The sequence below is a fragment of the Typopeltis vanoorti genome, chromosome 19, assembly GCF_054136105.1.
Source record: "Typopeltis vanoorti isolate ZY-2024b chromosome 19, IOZ_Tvanoo_1.0, whole genome shotgun sequence".
Classification (NCBI taxonomy): Eukaryota; Metazoa; Arthropoda; class Arachnida; order Uropygi; family Thelyphonidae; genus Typopeltis; species Typopeltis vanoorti.
In genome coordinates this window covers 95,782,582-95,800,445 of record NC_143567.1, presented here as the reverse complement: position 1 = coordinate 95,800,445, position 17,864 = coordinate 95,782,582, and the positions used below count along the sequence as shown (strand labels likewise).

Genomic DNA, 17,864 nt, shown 5'->3' with positions numbered 1-17,864 from the left:
ATAATGAGAGTTCTGAAATACGGAGACAATAAAACTAGTAAATGCAAATTGAAAGGAACGTAAAAAACGTTGTAAACCAACTAGTAGCTAAGGTTACACGTTCGCTTGAGGACTTATTGTTCAATTCATTATCACGCATGCGTGTTTGTTGTAAACGTGTAATGTGATTACTGGCTAGCTGTAGTTCAGATTGATTTAGAGAGAGGATCAGGTTTTTCCACGAACTGTTTAGGATTGCACCCTGATTTCTGTTGAGGTTTCCACCGGTTATTAACATTATCTGATTAACATTAACATTAACTGAGCATTATCCACATGTTGAAATATAGGGCCAGAAAGTTTATATCAGAAGAGGAGGACACACAGACTGAACTCTCACTAATAGCTAACACATTATCACAAAATGGATATCCTCAAAACATCATCAAAAAATATCTATACGGTGACAACCCCAGACAAGAAGAATCACGCTCCCAGCACATTTCTACTGTAGTTATCCCTTTCATCAAGTCAATTTTTTTTTATCAAATAGCCAGAATACAAAGAGCCTACAACATCAGAGTGGTCTTCAAACCAACCACCAGCATCAGACAGTTTTTAGGATCCCCAAAAGATTAGGTGCCATTCTAGAAATATCCAGGAGTATATTACATTCCTTGCTCCTGTGGTCTTGCCTACATCGGGCAAACTTCGCGGAGTTTAGAAATCAGACAAAAAGAACATGCTGGTGATGTAAACCACAACAGAAGTATCTCTTCCGGCTTAGCAGCACATCATTTCTGTAGTCTAACCACACGATAGAGTGGCAAAAAAGCTCCATGCCATATCTGGATGACGACTACAGACATCGTTTATTCAAGGAAGCCACAATAGTGTTAATAACCGGTGGAAACCTCAACAGAAATCAGGGTGCAATCCTAAACAGTTCGTGGAAATACCTGATCCTCTCTCTAAATCAATCTGAACTACAGCTAGCCAGTAATCACATTACACGTTTACAACAAACACGCATGCGTGATAATGAATAAGAACAATAAGTCCTCTCTTACTACTATAACCAGCCAAAAGGCTATTTTACCGGCGACATAAGTTAAGTTTAAGGGAGATGGTAAATCCCGTATTATTCTACAGCCGGGTACGAAACTCGGATCGAAATCCATAGAAATCCTAGAGTTTCATGCCAAAAAAACTATCGACGAGCCCAAGTGTAAGTAATCACTTGGGTAGTACAACACCAGGGCAACTCGGAGCAAAGGTGGTGCAAGCTCCGTCAGTGTCCTTAATATTCTCTCATAATGTAAAACGCAGCTCCTAGGAGAGGAGGTCACAACCCGGACCGGTTTCAACCCTTTTTGAGGTCTCATCAGTGAGTAGGTAGACCTGGAATATCAAGGTTTTAAGTGAACCGAACTTACATATACCTCTACTACCCAAGTGATTACTTATAGTTGGGCTCGCCGATAGTTTTTTCGGCATGAAACTCTAGGATTTCGATGGATTTCGATCCGAGTTTTGTACCCGGCTATAGAATAATACGGGATTTACCATCTCCCTTAAACATAACTTATGTCGCCGGTAAAATAGCCTTTTGGCTTGTTATAGTAGTAATAACAATATATAAGTACACCAGTTTAGCAATTCGTTTGTAGGGGTATATGTAAGTTCGGTTCACTTAAAACCTTTGTTATTCCAGGTCAACGAAACGGTCTCTTTGCCGCACTGGAAAACTATTTTCTAGGTGCGCAACACCTAATCGTGGCAGGCGACTGGAACTGTATAGAAGATGCACGATATGACAAAATAGGCGGAAACGCTAATAACGGAACTGGCGGGTTTGTAGCACTAAAACGTTGCTGCGAAAACGTCGACCTTGTTGATATCTGGAGACGGCAGAATCCACTAAAAGTCAGAACAGCGTGGTGCCGTGGTGAGATCAGATATCAACAAGGCTCGACAGGTTCTATGTATCCCAGTTTTTAGAACCACATGTTCTTGGGATACATCATATCGCTGTGAGAGGTCTGCTAACAGACCACAAAATGGTCCTATTAAAAATAAGGATACCAGAAATAATAGAAACAGCCAGAGGTCCTTGGAGGCTCCCTCCCAATTTCCCCAGTCTTTTTAGCGATAAGCTACAGAACCTCTGTAACGAATGTAGAGACACCAACTGGGACTGGGAAACCTGGCTACAATTCAAGTCGCAGGCAAGGGAATTCTTTCAGCGGTGTGGGCGTGAAAGGGCACACCAACAGAGACAACGTCTGATGGATCTCTATAGGGAGCTCGGCTGGTACCGCATCAGCGAGCGGAGAGGAATTCCCTGTAGCGATCTTATCAGACAGGTAGAAATCGAGCTACATCAAGAGCGGCAGAGTAGAGTCGAGGACCACGATTTTCGAGCGAGACTCTATCTCAGATATTTGGAAACACCTTCCGCCGCTTTCTACAATCAACAACGGGTAGCGGCAAATGATGAGCGAACGGTTTACCAGAGATCCAAGAGAATGGCAAACTGATAAAATCAACCCCTGAAATACTTCGCTGTTTCCATCAGGAGCTTTTTCTGATCAGCAGAGCGCAGATGTTTTCAGTGAGTGGGACATCACACGTCTTCCCGAGCATCTTAGCGCTCTGCATGACAGGCCGATAACTGTTGAGGGAAATTAAAAAAAAAAAATAAAGCCTTGCAAAACAATGAAGGCAAGAAAAACCCCAGGGTTAGATGGGTTAGGGATAGAATTCTACCGATCTATCTGGGACTACGCACTACCAGTTTTAGTAAAAATATTTAACGAATTCCTCACTTCGGGAAATATCCCCGAAGAATTCGTTAAAAGCTACACAATTTTTATCCCAAAGAAAGATCGAGATCGCATCTTGGCAGATAGATGGCGACCGATCTCCCTAACTAATTCGGATTACAAAATATTTGCAAAAATTATCTGCAGCCGCATCAAATGCGGTATAGAAAGAATCATAACAAGCATCCAGGTTTACCGAATACCGTGTAGATCGATGGAATTAAATCTCTTTTTCTTAAGAGATCTAATCCATCTGGCCAAAAACAAAAATTACCCTTTGGCACTTCTCTCTACGAATCTGGAAAAGGCGTTCGACAGCGTCAGACATATGTACTTGCAGGACATTCTTCAGAAAATAGGTGCGGGCTGGAAGCTTCGACAAACAATCAAAAACATCTATGCAGAGGCCTCCACCCAAATAGCATTCAACGGGTTCCTCTCGGAACCAGTTCCTATTAAAAAGGGGGTAAGACAGGGTTGCCCACTAAGCACTCTCCTCTTCTCACTCGCGTTAGAACCCCCTTATAAGGAAAATAGATAACTCCCCTGCAGTTAGAGGAATACCGTTACCCCTAGTCTCCAGAGCAAAATTGTAGCATATGCCGATGATGTAGTGGCGACGCTCAGAGATTCTGAGTCCATCTACATTTATTTCGGCATTTTGCAAAAATTCAACATGGCCAGTGGTCTTCGCGTTAATACTTCAAAGACAAAAAATAGAAATAACCTTCCCTGTGGTTTAGTCCCGCAAACTCAGCCCCCTAACAGTACTAGGCGTCCCATTCACGGCGAGCCCGGTACTGCCTGTTAAGAAATTGCGGGAAGAGTGCGAAAAGAAACTAAAACCATTTAAACCCAATTATTTCTCCTTTTACGGAAGAACAGTAATAATAAAAACAGTAATAATGCACACAATAAATATAACTAATATAAATAAAAAAAAACCAAGAGAATCAACTTTACAAAATACTAATAGATTTTTTTTGGAACGGAAGAAAGCATGAGGTTAAAAAAGAATATCTAAAACTCAAAATCAATCAAGGGGGTTTCTCACTTCCGAAATTAAACTGCCTATTCTATGCAAACACTCTCAAAACCATACGGAAGGCCTTAAAATCTAACCATATTTCAGGATCCCTAATTAAATAATTTCTAGGGCATTTTCTCCCCTACTTCGCGACCACGGGACATGCTGATCCCAGCGCAGAGGTTGTGCCAGAATGGTATTATCCATTATGCCAACAACTTAAAAAATTTAAAACCGAAGGGATGGAAATTCTAAAATTAAAGCCACAAGCAAGATATTGGGAGTTCTTTCGACTTTCCGGATGTGATAAGCCAAATATAGAAACTAACATGGAAACGCTATTTCAAAATATAAGAAATAGCTGGGGACAGCCATTTCACCGGGATCTGGCATGGCGAATAGCCTATGGTCAGCTACCGGTGAAACTGGTTATGTCCCGATACAATTCAAGACCGTGCGATCCCTTCTGAGACGTCTGCCAGAGCGTTGAAACGGTGGGACATTTCTTTTACTTGTGTCCCCCTGCCCGATATGTCTGTCAGGGATTAAGCGCAGTACTGGGAATTCAGCCGCTTACACTAGAGGAGGTCTTGTACCTGCAATTTCCCCCACCAGGCAAGAAAATTCAGAAATTCACAATTTTCCTCATCAATATTGTAGTTTTTAAAGTGTAACTACTTTGCTTGTATAACTGTTGTAAAAATGTAGCTAGAGTATTAACAAAATTAAAAAAGGTATAGCATAAAATAAAAATTTAACTAAGTTTATTTTTAAGAAAGTTTTCTATAAAATAAAAATAAGTATACAGAAAAACAGAAATTTTTTCAAATGAACTTAGATATTCTAAACGTACAGTTGAAAGAACTGAGACACTTTAATGTCCTAAACCGATTAATTATTTATGACTTGTTGTGACTCTTTTAACAAACTCATGCAATAAAAGGTTGGAAAAAAATACCATTATCAAATCCTTTTAATCTTCATAGTCATCTGAATCGGTGTCCGAATCGCCATCACTTTCACTTAAACTGATCACCAAAGGTTTGCATAATTCTTCGATAATTCCGTCTCTGTCCCAATACATATTTTCCAATGAGGTGACATGAAAGCAATGTTTTTCCCAGTTTTGAACTGTAATAATTTCAATCGCCTGTTCTGAAAGCTTAAAAAGTTTCGACGTGTCAATATCTCCAGTTACGTTGCGATGGCGAATGAAACTTTTCACTTCTGCCCAAACATACTCAATAGCATTAATATCGCAATGATGTGGTAGTAGCCTCAAAGCTAGAAATCTATGCTCTTTGAGCATCGCGTCGAATTTAAATAGTTTAGTTGTGGGCGAGTTTCCTTTGACCAAATTAAGCAATTCAATTTTTCGCATATCTGGGGAATGAGAAATGTTATTTGCAGAGAGCCAATTCATAAGAACTTGCTTCTTATTAGACCAATTTGGAACTTTGTTTAATCGAATAGAGTGATATGAAGCGTTATCTATTATAACAACAGCATTTTTAGGAAGGTTTGGAATCAGTTTTTCTTCTGCCCACTTTTCGAAGATCGTAGAATTCATTTGCCTATGGTAATTGGCTTTGTATAGTAAATTTGAATTCGGTAAAGAACCCATTTCTCCACCCGCATACAAATTTATTATGCGCCGCGAGGCATTTCCGGTTTGTAGCACTCCACATTCTTCTTTTGACTGCCAACATTTTCCATAATTTAAAATACTATCAATCCAAGTTTCATCTAGATACACAATCGGTCTTTTCTCCTCCCTGAAACGTCTTATTGCTCTCAAATATTGCGTTCTAGATAAAACAATGTTACTTCGCTCCATGATAAGGTTCCTTTTATTCTGGGACTTTTTAAAACAAAATCCGATTTCATGAAGTATTTTCTTTAAAGTTTCTTTTTTCCAAGGAAAATTAATTTTTTCTTTAAGCACAGGAATCAATTTCGGAACAGTTGGCACTCTTTTCTCGACCACGTAAAATTCGTGAATAGCTCTTCTTATAACGTCTACATCAAAATCATTCAAAGCTACGGTTTCGATGGTTTTCTTTCTCTGGCGCTTTTTTTTAGGAGATTTAAATTTTGGCTTACTTTCACCTTTTGATTCCCTACGCATTCTTTTAACAGTCGATCCCGAATCACACATAGGTGATAAAGATAATTTTAGGATAAATTTCTTTTTTTGTAATTTTAAATACTGCTCTACAATCTGTCAAAAAAGATTTTAATTGTATGAAATTCACGAAAAATCATTTGGATTTCTTTATGATATGAAATTAATAAGAAAAATGACAGAAAATGAATTAAAATTTTGCTGCAAACAGCTGTATCAAAAATGAAATACAGATATTGATGAATCTGAATTTTACAATGAACTAATTATTTTTAGAAATATTGTCCCAGAAGATGCACCCATTAATGTTTTAAAATTCATAATTGCAAATAATTTGTCGGATATTTATCCAAATATTACTACAACATTTAAAATATTATTGACCAGTCCAGTTACGGTCGCATCAGCAGAAAGGTCATTTTCCAAATTAAAATTAATAAAAACCTATTTGCGATCTTCGATGTCTCAAGAACATTTGTCGCCCCTGGCAATAATATCTATAGAGCATGAAGTTGCAAAAAATTTTAATTTTGATAGCGTTATAAATGATTTTATTGATAAGCGCATTAGGTTAAATAAAATTTAATATATTAAGATCTCTTTTAAATCTTATAAGTTGTTATACATATATGTCATTCTTTATAGTAAAAATTGATATTTTTTTCATATTTTTATATTATTATTTATATTATTAAATAAATTATTTTCTGGCGTATTTATATGATAATGTGTACTTACATAATAAAATAATATATCATGTACATACAAGCACATTTATTTTTTAACTAATTTTTCCCTTTACCTAAACTGATGCTAAAGAGCATATTTGCTTATTTATCTGCATAAATATTTTTCATATTTGATTTAATTAATTAATTAAGATATTCTTCCATTTAAAATTTCCATAAATGTTACTAACTTTTAGGGGCCCCGCTTTTCCCATTTCGCATAGGGCCCCGCAAAATGTAGAAACGGGCTGGTTCCGACGTATTGGGAAGGTTCTGCCGCAATGCAAAGGGCATTCGAGGAGACCACAAACTGTTAACACAAATAAGAATCACGCTCGTGTGCTGGAGCAAGTCTTACAGTCGCCAAAACGTAGTCAACGCCGAACAGCTGTAAAACTCAGGATACTGAGTTACTACAGAGAATCCTTAAGAAGCTGGGTGCCTTTTCGTATATCATTCAGGTGGTCAGTGTTTAACAGCAACGGATTACGCTGCAAGGACGTGCTGACCAATGTCTATGAAGATCCGTCCTTCCTCCATAATGTCTTGTTTGTAAATACGAGAAACTTCAAAATTAGTGGCGTTTTAAAATCAGTGATTTCAAAAGATCTCGCTCTTCTTCGAGCTACTTTTTCCCTCCTGAGGATTAGTTATAAAATGTAATATTTATTATTTATCACTTCACTGGCCTACAGCTGAGGGTCTATAAATAATACACTCACCAGTCCGAGGACCTAAAGTGAGAAACGCGAAAGCAAACTGTCTTTTATTATATAACTGAAATGAAAATAATTCCAAGTTGATAAAATTGGAAGCACCGAAATTATAAGTCAATGGTTAAACAAAAATTATTAATGTAAAAGAAGGATAAATGCTATCTCCAGTTTTCAAAACGAATGGAAATCACAGTTCACAGAATGATGAACAGAAGATCGAACAATTGATGATATTTTTATTTCTAAGATAACAGATTTACTGACTATTTCGTACTTTTCTTTGCAAAATACTGTGGTCCAGCATTGCACCAATCTTGAAAACATTTGCAAAGTCCCGTATTTCAAACCAACCAATCTTTCTCCGTCAGTGTCAACTTGAGTTCTGAAAAAGGAACGAATTTACTACAATCCTTTGCATCTCCAGAACTTGTCGAAATGTTTTGGTATGATGCAGATGAAATTCCAAACTTAGTTAACTCGAAGATAATGACGCCTCTGTTTTCATGGATGAGTTCCTAAGAGCAGCCATGTTTCATCCTTTACTTCTCGATGAACATCTCCAACACTCAGCATCGTTAACTAGTAGAATGTCCAAGCGATTGATCGTCTTCGATGCCAGAATCACAATACCTTGTTCCAATCACAATAAAAAAAAAAAAAGAATAAATGAAATTAAACCGCGGTACTTAAGGTCCTTGAAGATTACCGCATGACAATATCCTTAACTTTTGTAACCATCATTTTAGGATAAGGTGGTTAGTCAAGCTTAAATATTTTGGTTATAAATTGATTTTTTCGTTACTAATATAATTATAGCATTATATGGAATAAATAAAAATGTATAAATTTTTATAATTATAAATTTTATAATTATAAAATTATAAATATAATAATTATAAAATATAATTATAAAATTATAAATATAATAATTATAAAATATAATAAGCATAAAATTATAAATTTTAAATTTTTATATTTATAGAATAAATAAATATTAATCATAGACAAGGCTCAACAAATTATGCAAAATCCTATATTATTTTGTCCAATCAGCAGCTACTCGCTAGCTAGCAAAATCTACTCACTACGTACAGGTGGGCGAAAGTATTTGTTGATCATGGAAATAGTTTAACTGATAAGAGCTCTTTACATCTTAAGGAAAACCTAATTATCAGAGCAGGGGAAAAGTACCCACTTACCAGCAATATTCGTTGTAGTAGCATTACATATATTCGAAATGTTGAACTTAGTCCAGCAGACAAATAAGTAGGTCTGACGCTTTGCTACTACAAAACCTTTTGCATGCTATTCTAGTTTTGGTTTTGTAAAGTTTTGTTTTATATTTTTCTCCAGTCTTTATCAGAATATGACATATACTATCAGCGTATATGTTTTAAAGGTAGACAGTTGACGTTCTTGCTTTGTAATCACTATTAAAACTACGAAATTTCAGCGGCAATTTAATATTTGCATGCATTTTATATACCTTTGCTTAGGTACGTCATGCAGTATTAGATTATCCAGAAAATTTTTCCTGGGAGACGAAGAGAATGGCATGTAGCGGCTAATAACGTAAGAAATGCATATTATATGACATGTTCATCGGAATATAAAGTCTGAAGTTTGGAAGAAGCATTTAATAATTTAGATATTAATTCCGTTTCAAAGAGCATAAATGTGCCGCATTTCAAAAAAAAAAAATTTTTTTTCTGACGAGGATAAAAAAGGTGGGAATAGCAATCCACTACATTGCAGTAATGAAGATGATTCCTTTTCTAAAGTAAGCAAACAGCATTCCGTTTTGCTACCAATCAGGTTTTGTTCTTTTCTCAAGAGTTTAATGCCTGTATTTTTCATGCAGAACCAGTACATGCTATAATCTACATTCTAGAAACATCTTATAACTGCAGACGACAAATCTTAAAAGAATTATGCATGAATCAGACGAAACATTTTGAAAGACTAATAACTATAGCTGGTAGAATTAATACTCACAACAGATAAGTATATATTTTATTGTCTTGTAATAAGTTTACAACTTTCATAAATCACACAAATAATACAAACATTTCATAATTTGTGTTTGTATAGAATTTATCAACAACACATTTAGCATAGAAAACAACAAAATATTCATCTTGAGCATAGTAAAAATAAAAGCGGTATTTGCAGGAATAATTAATAAAGCAGTTCGAACAAATGCTGACCATTTCGTTCATAAAGTACTTTGTCACTAGCCCAAACGGCTAATATGAGTATTTTGTGATTTATTCTTGTTAGTAATAAACACTGTTATGTAATTGCAAGCTACTTTAAAATTTGAAAAATTCATTATTTGAAAACATTTAAAAATTCAATAAAAGCTGTTTTGTTGTAATAACAGCTTTAACTGCATTTGGCTTTTTTTTTTTTTTTTTTTTCAGGCACTATTCGTAAGTATGGCAATCGTCTATGGCACCTCGTAAAGGTTGTGGTTTAATACCGCATACGATAAGCAGTATTCTGATGAGTTTTAGGGACAGTTCGTCCTAATATACAGTTAATTTCGGATAACCGAATTGAATTTTAAATGATTATTTCAAATAACTTACAAGTTCTTAAGTTGTTTATAAATGGAATAAAAATCAGTTATGCAGTTAAAAATTCAGTATAATTTATGAAAGGTTAAAAATATGCATAATTGCACTCTGATTCGGTATGTTTTCCCGTCGCAACATTAAAAATTCAACCAATCTATAAAAGTTTTTATATTTATTGAATATACAAATTTCTATTAGTATGTGCTATATTTATTCTCAGATAAAGCATATATGAGACCTGTTTTTTCTTGCGGCCCGTATAGATACAATGAAAACACTTTTGATAACCCAGTTTAAAGTAAATTATAACTTTAATGGTTAAGTGTTACCATATCCTGTTTCCTTTATATTCGTTCCTATATGTAAATACGATTCTAGCAGCGTTTATGTAATTTATTTCGCAACACCGGTCACTGTTAAGGCAATGTTGGTAAGTATTAAATACAAAAGAGGGCAATAATTTAAAATATTGGAATCTTGCATTAAAAGTCAGCCTTTTTGAAGTTATGTATGTTTATTTTCTACCACACACACACCAAACTATTGCATTTTCTCTAGTTTTCTTTTATTTATTTGTAATTCGTTAATGTTCGTTATTTGCTTAAATAACGAACATTAACGAATAACGAACATTAATGTTCGTTATTTGCTTAAATAACTATAAGTGTTGAAATTACTTTTATAGGTAATACACATCGATTTATTAGTACTCACACATACTGGTTGTAATAAAACAGGAGTCCTTATAAATGGAAATATTTATGTAGAGAAGAAAGTTGTTTTACGATGTTTTTGGTGGAATTTAATTATCTGTACAGACACTATCCTTCTATTTCTCAACTTGCAAGTTCATAGTTTATAAAAACAATGCTTTATATGGCAAAATGGGGATTTTTTTTTACTAATATTAATATAGCTAGTAAGAGTATTAAAAGCAGTTTCGTTGAATATGGAAAGCTGTATCTTTATTTTAAAAAAATTAAAAAGACCATTTCCTTCTAATTCAGCGATTAATGTGAACCGCAACTAAATCCTCATCTCACGCAATGTGATGTAGCTCCCTCACTAAATGAACACACCTCTTCCAGCACTATCTCCATACAGCATCGATCCATTTACCTCCGCATAAAAATATATAAGCATATTCTAAAATGATATTTAATCCGCTGAAAGCTTTTCGGAAGTTTACATCGTGAGAACTACCTGTGAGGAGCTATGATTAATACTTCATCCAAGTATCTCAACTGTAACGAGAATTCGAACCCCCCCCCACCCTAAAAAGGACTTAAAGATACGATGAAAGGTAAACCGAAACGCTTTTTTCTATATACATGCAATGAAAGTCAACATCTCCCATTTTATTCCACTCTGGTAAATACACATGTACATGATATAATACAAATACTATAATACTCCTTCTTGTATTGGAATGGCTTTGAAACTAATGATATAAACAAACTGCAGTCTCATAAAGTTTCATATATCTCTATATAAGAGAAGTAGCCGTTGTTATGTAGTGAACAAAATGGTTTGGCGGCTTTACTTGTAGCACTCATCTCGTCAGCATGTACCAATGGATAACACGGGCACTGAAATGTCATTTATTATGTTATATCTAGTTAGTAAATTCGTTGTACCTGTTTGGTTGTTATTATTATTTAACCGTTAAAACTGAGAAATATTATTTCTGCATTATTATTCTAAATTTCGGAATCACTGACTCAGGAAAACGAATAAGTTTGTACACACACACAAACACATTTTTATTTTATTTAATTTTTAGCTGGTTCCCGAGAGGTATTATATCTCTCATAGGCAAGTAGAACTTATCATTCGAAAATCTTGAAATCGTCAGTAAACAAGAATTACTGTCCACGACTAAGGGATAAATAGCAGCTCCTCTGATTTCCAAAAGTTAGTGATAAAGAGTTCGTCCCTTTGGTGGAATAAAGGACATTAGATGATTTGTTTATTTGAGATAATACTCTTTTCTTTCTTACCGTTAAAACTGAGATATATTATTTCTAACACACACACGCACGCACGCACGCACGCGCACACACACACACAAATAGTCATTTCTCTCCTCTGAGTAGACATAACTTTCTCAGTTAACAAAAGGTTTGTCTGCGCTGGATAGGAACCTATATTGTGTGAAAGACTGTTTACAAAAGCAACACTTTCGTTGCATTTTTTTTTTTTACTTACATATAATGCAATGCAAATGATAAGTCAAAGAAAGTGACTTAAAATCTGGAAGAAAAACTTTTTCTCCTTCACTTGATAATATTTTATTTGGAGCTGTTAATGAGTAATTTCATTACTCGTCAGAGGGCTGATTTCATAGTTGTTCAGTGCACTATTCAGATGGCAGCCAAAATATAAGCACAAAGTGAAGATGACAGTGAAAGGAAGAAACATATAAATATTATAAGGATCGAATCCTGCAGATTTCAGATTTTAGAATCCTGAAATTAGAGATGTTATGTCGATCAATATTCTGGAGAAAAATTTAGACAGGTGGACGCATATTTTCAGGAATACGACCACAGTTCCATTTAAATCTCTTCCAAGACTAGAATCATTTTTACTTACAAATCTTAATTACATATTAATCATAATTTTTTATAATAAATAAATAAATAATAAATTTATAATAAATAAACAAATTAACATTTATTTTTATATTAACATACTAACTGTAATCGCAATAAAATTTATGATTCATTTTATTAAAAATATTAATTTCTAAAATTTAACTATAAATAATTTAAATATATATACTAAAAGGAAAGGGAAGTGAAAATAAAGATACTGTGAAGGGCGAAAGAAGGACGCCTGTTGATGAGTGTCATCTTGCATTGGATTACGTAAGCAGAAATAGTTCATATACAACAGTTATTATGAACACGCAGCGCCTTTATGTAGTTGCGGGGAAATCCATCATTATCAGTTATGCGATATACATACTTAATAATGCTTCAATGGCTTATCTCAATGATCGTTGCACAAGTTTTCCTGGGGATTTCTTACCCAAATCTAGAACCCATGAAGAATGCTAATCCGTACTGGATGTCTTAATAAACAATTTACTATTATTTCGCAATAGCAAATGCACGTTCATATCTATTCGTTTCTATTAAGGTAGATCGTGACATATCATTCCAAATGTTTAGTGATATTAAAAAGTCCATATTAGGTACTATGCATCCTATATTCTGATGGCGAAGAGTGTTGTTTAAAACATCTTTAAAGAAATACATGATCGTGAAAGTGTTCTTGAAAAATTAAAAGCCAGGCAGTATGTGTGTACTATAAAATGCCCTAAAACAAACAAGTATTAAAATGCTATCATAACTTACTTCAGCTTAATAAAATTTTCCATCATATATACAATATGTAAAATTTTGTAAAATCATTAAATATGGCATTAAATGAACAAAGTCAGTGATTCGAAAGAAACGGTATATTCGTATTAATGTTTCGACAAGCAAAAAAAAAAAAAAGATTAAAAATAATAGATTCGCAGGCGAAGTATTACATCGGGTGTCGCAGAAGAAAAATCAACATGAAGTAATAAAATAAATTTAAATATTTCTGACAGATAATAAGTTCACTATTGGATGAATCATGCAATAAGAAACTGTATTTTGTATTCTGCTAGAAATTAACGCTGCTACTTTTAGCTCTATTTCTTTATAGCTTAGCCGCAAACCAGGCATACCTAACAACAGTATTATGCTTTTTTTTCTCTTTTTTTTTTTTTTCACTGCCATTCCTGTTCTAACCAAATTTTTAAATGGAACTCGATTCCTAAATTGCAATACCATCAATATAATACACGGCATGAGTATCTTACAGTCATCAAACTTGAAATACATATATATTTCAAATACAGAAAAAAGGGCATAGGTCAGCAAAAATTGACGATAGCAGAAAAAAATGTTCAGTTATGATCTGCTTTTTTTTTTGTTTTTTTTTGTAGAAGATCATTTGGATTAAATTTTCACAGTACTGTAGTCAAATTCTGTACATATGTACATGCACAATGACGTGCCCAGAAAATTCCAATTGGGACGACGTGGATAGGGTAATTGGCTATAATATCTACATTATATATCGGTACACCTACACATCTCCCTTAAACTTCCAGAGCACACCAATGCAACAATATACAGCTACGTGTATTTTATCTACAAATGTACATTTCTAACATTTTGCTTTATCCACTCATATTACAACATGATAGTCCTTAAAAGTATCCCCATCTTTTTTCACTCGGCTAACCAGACATGGAAGTAATCCAACGTCACTCATATTAATATTTCTATTAGGTATCAATACCTTCCCCCTTCTGTAACACTATTTCTTACACGGTTTCGTTTCTGGAGTGAATCAACTTTCTGTGGTAACATACTAATTAATATTAACAACACCACGTGCACCCAAATATATTACAGTAGAAGCATCAACTCTCCGACTTAAATTAGCGATTATTCTAAATTACATTCTGAAAAATGTTATCGATTGCTAGCACAGTTACACTTGCTCTTCAATGTATTAACAATTTCACTTTTGGTTTTGAAGCTCTTTCAGCTAAAAGCTAAATCCAAATATTTTATTTATTTATTTATTTGATTAATGGCTTCATACAAAATATGCAATTATATATCGAAATAAAAACTACGCACTTATCAATTAAATCTGTATCGCATAATTAAGCATTGTCATTCCCGGTTATTTATCTAAAAAGTCATATAGAAGACAGTTTTCTATCTAGATGGTAATTCTGACAAATACTCGAATTTCAGAGTTTTTAATAAGATATAAGATATCACTTGGTTTTTAATATGTATTGTTTTTTTCTTTCAATACAATGATAACATAAAAAATAGCAATACAGTCTACTGCAATTATACCGGATTGCCTAAAGATGTCCGACAAAAATTCGTTATAATTGAAATTGGATATTGTACTGTCAAAGGACATTAAAAATGTAACATTGTTTGTACTAATTTTCAGTTTTAGTGAATATGTTCGTGAGAGCACGCAATTTGCGTGCTCTCGCGAACATATTCACTGAAATAGCAGGCCAGTTGTTCACAATTCTCATTTCGAAATCTCACTGTATCTTCGAACTACTGTAACACCATCCTACCGGGTTGTAATTTAGACATAATTTTGTCAAGAATGTTGAGAGGGAAAAAAAAAGTTATACGGGGATGACCCTGTTAAGGAATGGGGAGCAATCCATTATAAATGAAACTGGTATAACCACAGTTAACTGTATTTCTCATCTCTCTTTCTGAAATAGTAGTTGTTTGCATAATGATTAATAATTAAAGGTTATTGATTGATTGATAGTAACGCGAAAAAGACTCATGTGAGTGTATGCTCGCTCGCGATACTAACTGTTAAAACATTTACATCCAATTTCGTCATAGCTATTTAGAAATTTATGTAATCTTTGTCTATATGCACATCAAGATATATTTAACGCTTTTTATAACAGTATTGCCTTCACATCACGATACTCATTTCTTCAAATAAAAAAAAAACCATACGCACTTAGCCAAGCACGCGCACATATACATCTCCTTTATACACGTTCACGTGGAAATCTTTTAAGTTTTTGTTTAACTAACACGTTTTTCAGCTACTCGTTTAGCCTGTTAATTGCGTGTTTCTTAGGTTGCAAGTCAAGTGTTTACCTTTATATTGAAACCTAGAATTTTAGAGAAGGGATTCGGTCGTTCCTCCTCTTTGTAACCATTTATCACCCAAGGCAGTAATCTTTTGATTTCAACCACTAGTATTTTTTATAAATACTAACAATACCTATATATACAACACTGGCAAAATGCACCTTTTGCAAATGTAATGAGTTTCCTATACTTTCGAAAAAAAAACTGATATACATATACATATGTATATTATGATATCTATATGTTTACAATGCTAATGATATCGCTTATTATGGGGGAAAGTTTCGCATAACTACTGACTAGTTTAAACAAGATAATATACACAAGCTCTTTTCCCCCATTTCGACCTGTAACTTTTCTTTTCGGTCACAAGGTATAATACACATTTTTTTTTTATCATTATATAAGAGGAATGATTTGCCTAATACCCATAAGATAGCAGCAAGGAAAGCAAGGCACCCAGAACGATAGTAGCTACCATGCTGATAGTGAAGCTGGATACATAAGGAGCGCTGTTACAAGCATCGCTCTCACAGAAGCACATTAGACCCTTTCCTTCTGACTCCAGCATACAAACATGGTCCACAAGAAACAGATTAATTTGTAGGTTGGAGGTGCATGTACGCTTAATAGATTCTCGGTCTAGACAAGAGAAAAATAAATAAATTCAAAGTCATATACATATAACATTAATATAAGGCAGTATGATTATAAAGAGCAAGCACATTGCTTAAAGTACCAAAGAATTTTATTTAATACATGGTTTTAAGTAAACAATTTATTGATTTTTGATTTTATGATTTAATGGCAAATAAAGTACGTGAATGCATACCTGTTCCCCTATTCATAACAATCTTTACACAACAGCCTTCGCACCGTTTTAGGGGTGGAAGATCCTGTGAGTAAACCGTAACATTGAATGGATCTCGACATCGCGGGTCGGACAATGTCTCGCACTCATAACACCATATGCGGGAAACTAGAATGGAGATAAAATGCAAATTTAAAAAAGAGTAAATTTTATTTCACTTATCTAAAAGTACAAGCAGATATCTTTTTGACAAGTAGACTGTCCTATAAGTTAGCTGCGTTTATTAAAAATGTCAACGTCGTTTATCCAATATACAGTTGCCATTAGACGAAATGTAAGTGAGAAAATACTTTAGTTTGATTTGTCTGAAATTACAAAACAGGCAATTAACAGGAAAAATAAATTGCCATCACAGCCTACGTTGCTTCAGCCGTAATTTTCGGATTGATCATTTACCATTCTTAATGTGAAAATTCTTTTAAAGATTCCCTGCGTCCTACGAGGGATTGGACGGGATTAAAAAAACCATCTGTGAATTTCGTTGAATTCTTATAAGGAAAACTTTAAATACAATAAAAACGATACTAAAAAAAAAATACTATTTCGACAAATATGTAATTAATCTTGCATGAAAACTGTTTTCTCGGATTTGCTGAGTGAACTAGGGATGGTATTGCTATTCTCAATGTGTTCAGGAGAACCCTTGTATGCTGTTCTTCAAAAAACTCTGGTCCGGCATGACACTAGTAGTGAAACCGAATGATATTGCTGATAACATTATCCAAAGAAAGTACTATCTCTCCACAGAATGTTGCACACCATACTGTCATGTATATTGGCTAAAGAGTGGATTGTAAAGTCAAAATGGCGTTTTTGGTTAAGATAAGCTTGATTATACAGGGTGGCCATAAAATAACTTTCCCTCTTTGGAAGCATCTGTAGCTAAAACCAATAAACCGAATGAAACCAAATTTCATATTGATACTTTTGAAGGCATGGGGAGATGATTTCCGCGGAAAAAAAGATTTAGTAACAAAAGTCGCCGATAGGGGAATTTTTGGCGCTGGCGGAGCCGAAAACAAGATAATAATAATAATAATAATAACTGCCTGAACGTTCCCAGTCTCGTTTTAAGTGGAAATGGTGGCGCTGCTGTCACGTACGCACAGTAAAATTTGCATAATCCTTTTTACCCGCATTTACTGCAAATATTTGACTGCTTTCTGCTCCTCCAGCGCCAAAATTCCCCCTATCGACGACTTTTGGTACTAAATCTTCTTTTCGCGGAATTCATCTCCCCATGCCTTTGAAAGTCTCAATATAAAATTTGGTCTCATTCCGTGTATTAGTTTTAGCTACAGATACCTCC

The 17,864-nt window shown here is 34.3% G+C and overlaps 1 protein-coding gene across 1 annotated transcript in view; it reads right to left on the bottom strand.

Annotated features, from left to right (window-relative positions):
• Nucleotides 1–7,917: 7,917 nt before the first annotated feature.
• LOC150096374 (UPAR/Ly6 domain-containing protein qvr-like) overlaps nucleotides 7,918–17,864 on the bottom strand; it is a 36,480-nt gene continuing 26,533 nt past the window's right edge. Inside the window, exons 3-5 of the mRNA XM_090408964.1 lie at nucleotides 16,517–16,663; nucleotides 16,113–16,326; nucleotides 7,918–8,030 (exon numbers count right to left, since the gene is read on the bottom strand). Coding sequence (XP_090265090.1) covers nucleotides 7,976–8,030; nucleotides 16,113–16,326; nucleotides 16,517–16,663 — 416 coding nt within the window. The 3' untranslated portion in view covers nucleotides 7,918–7,975. The remainder of the gene's footprint in view (nucleotides 8,031–16,112; nucleotides 16,327–16,516; nucleotides 16,664–17,864) is intronic.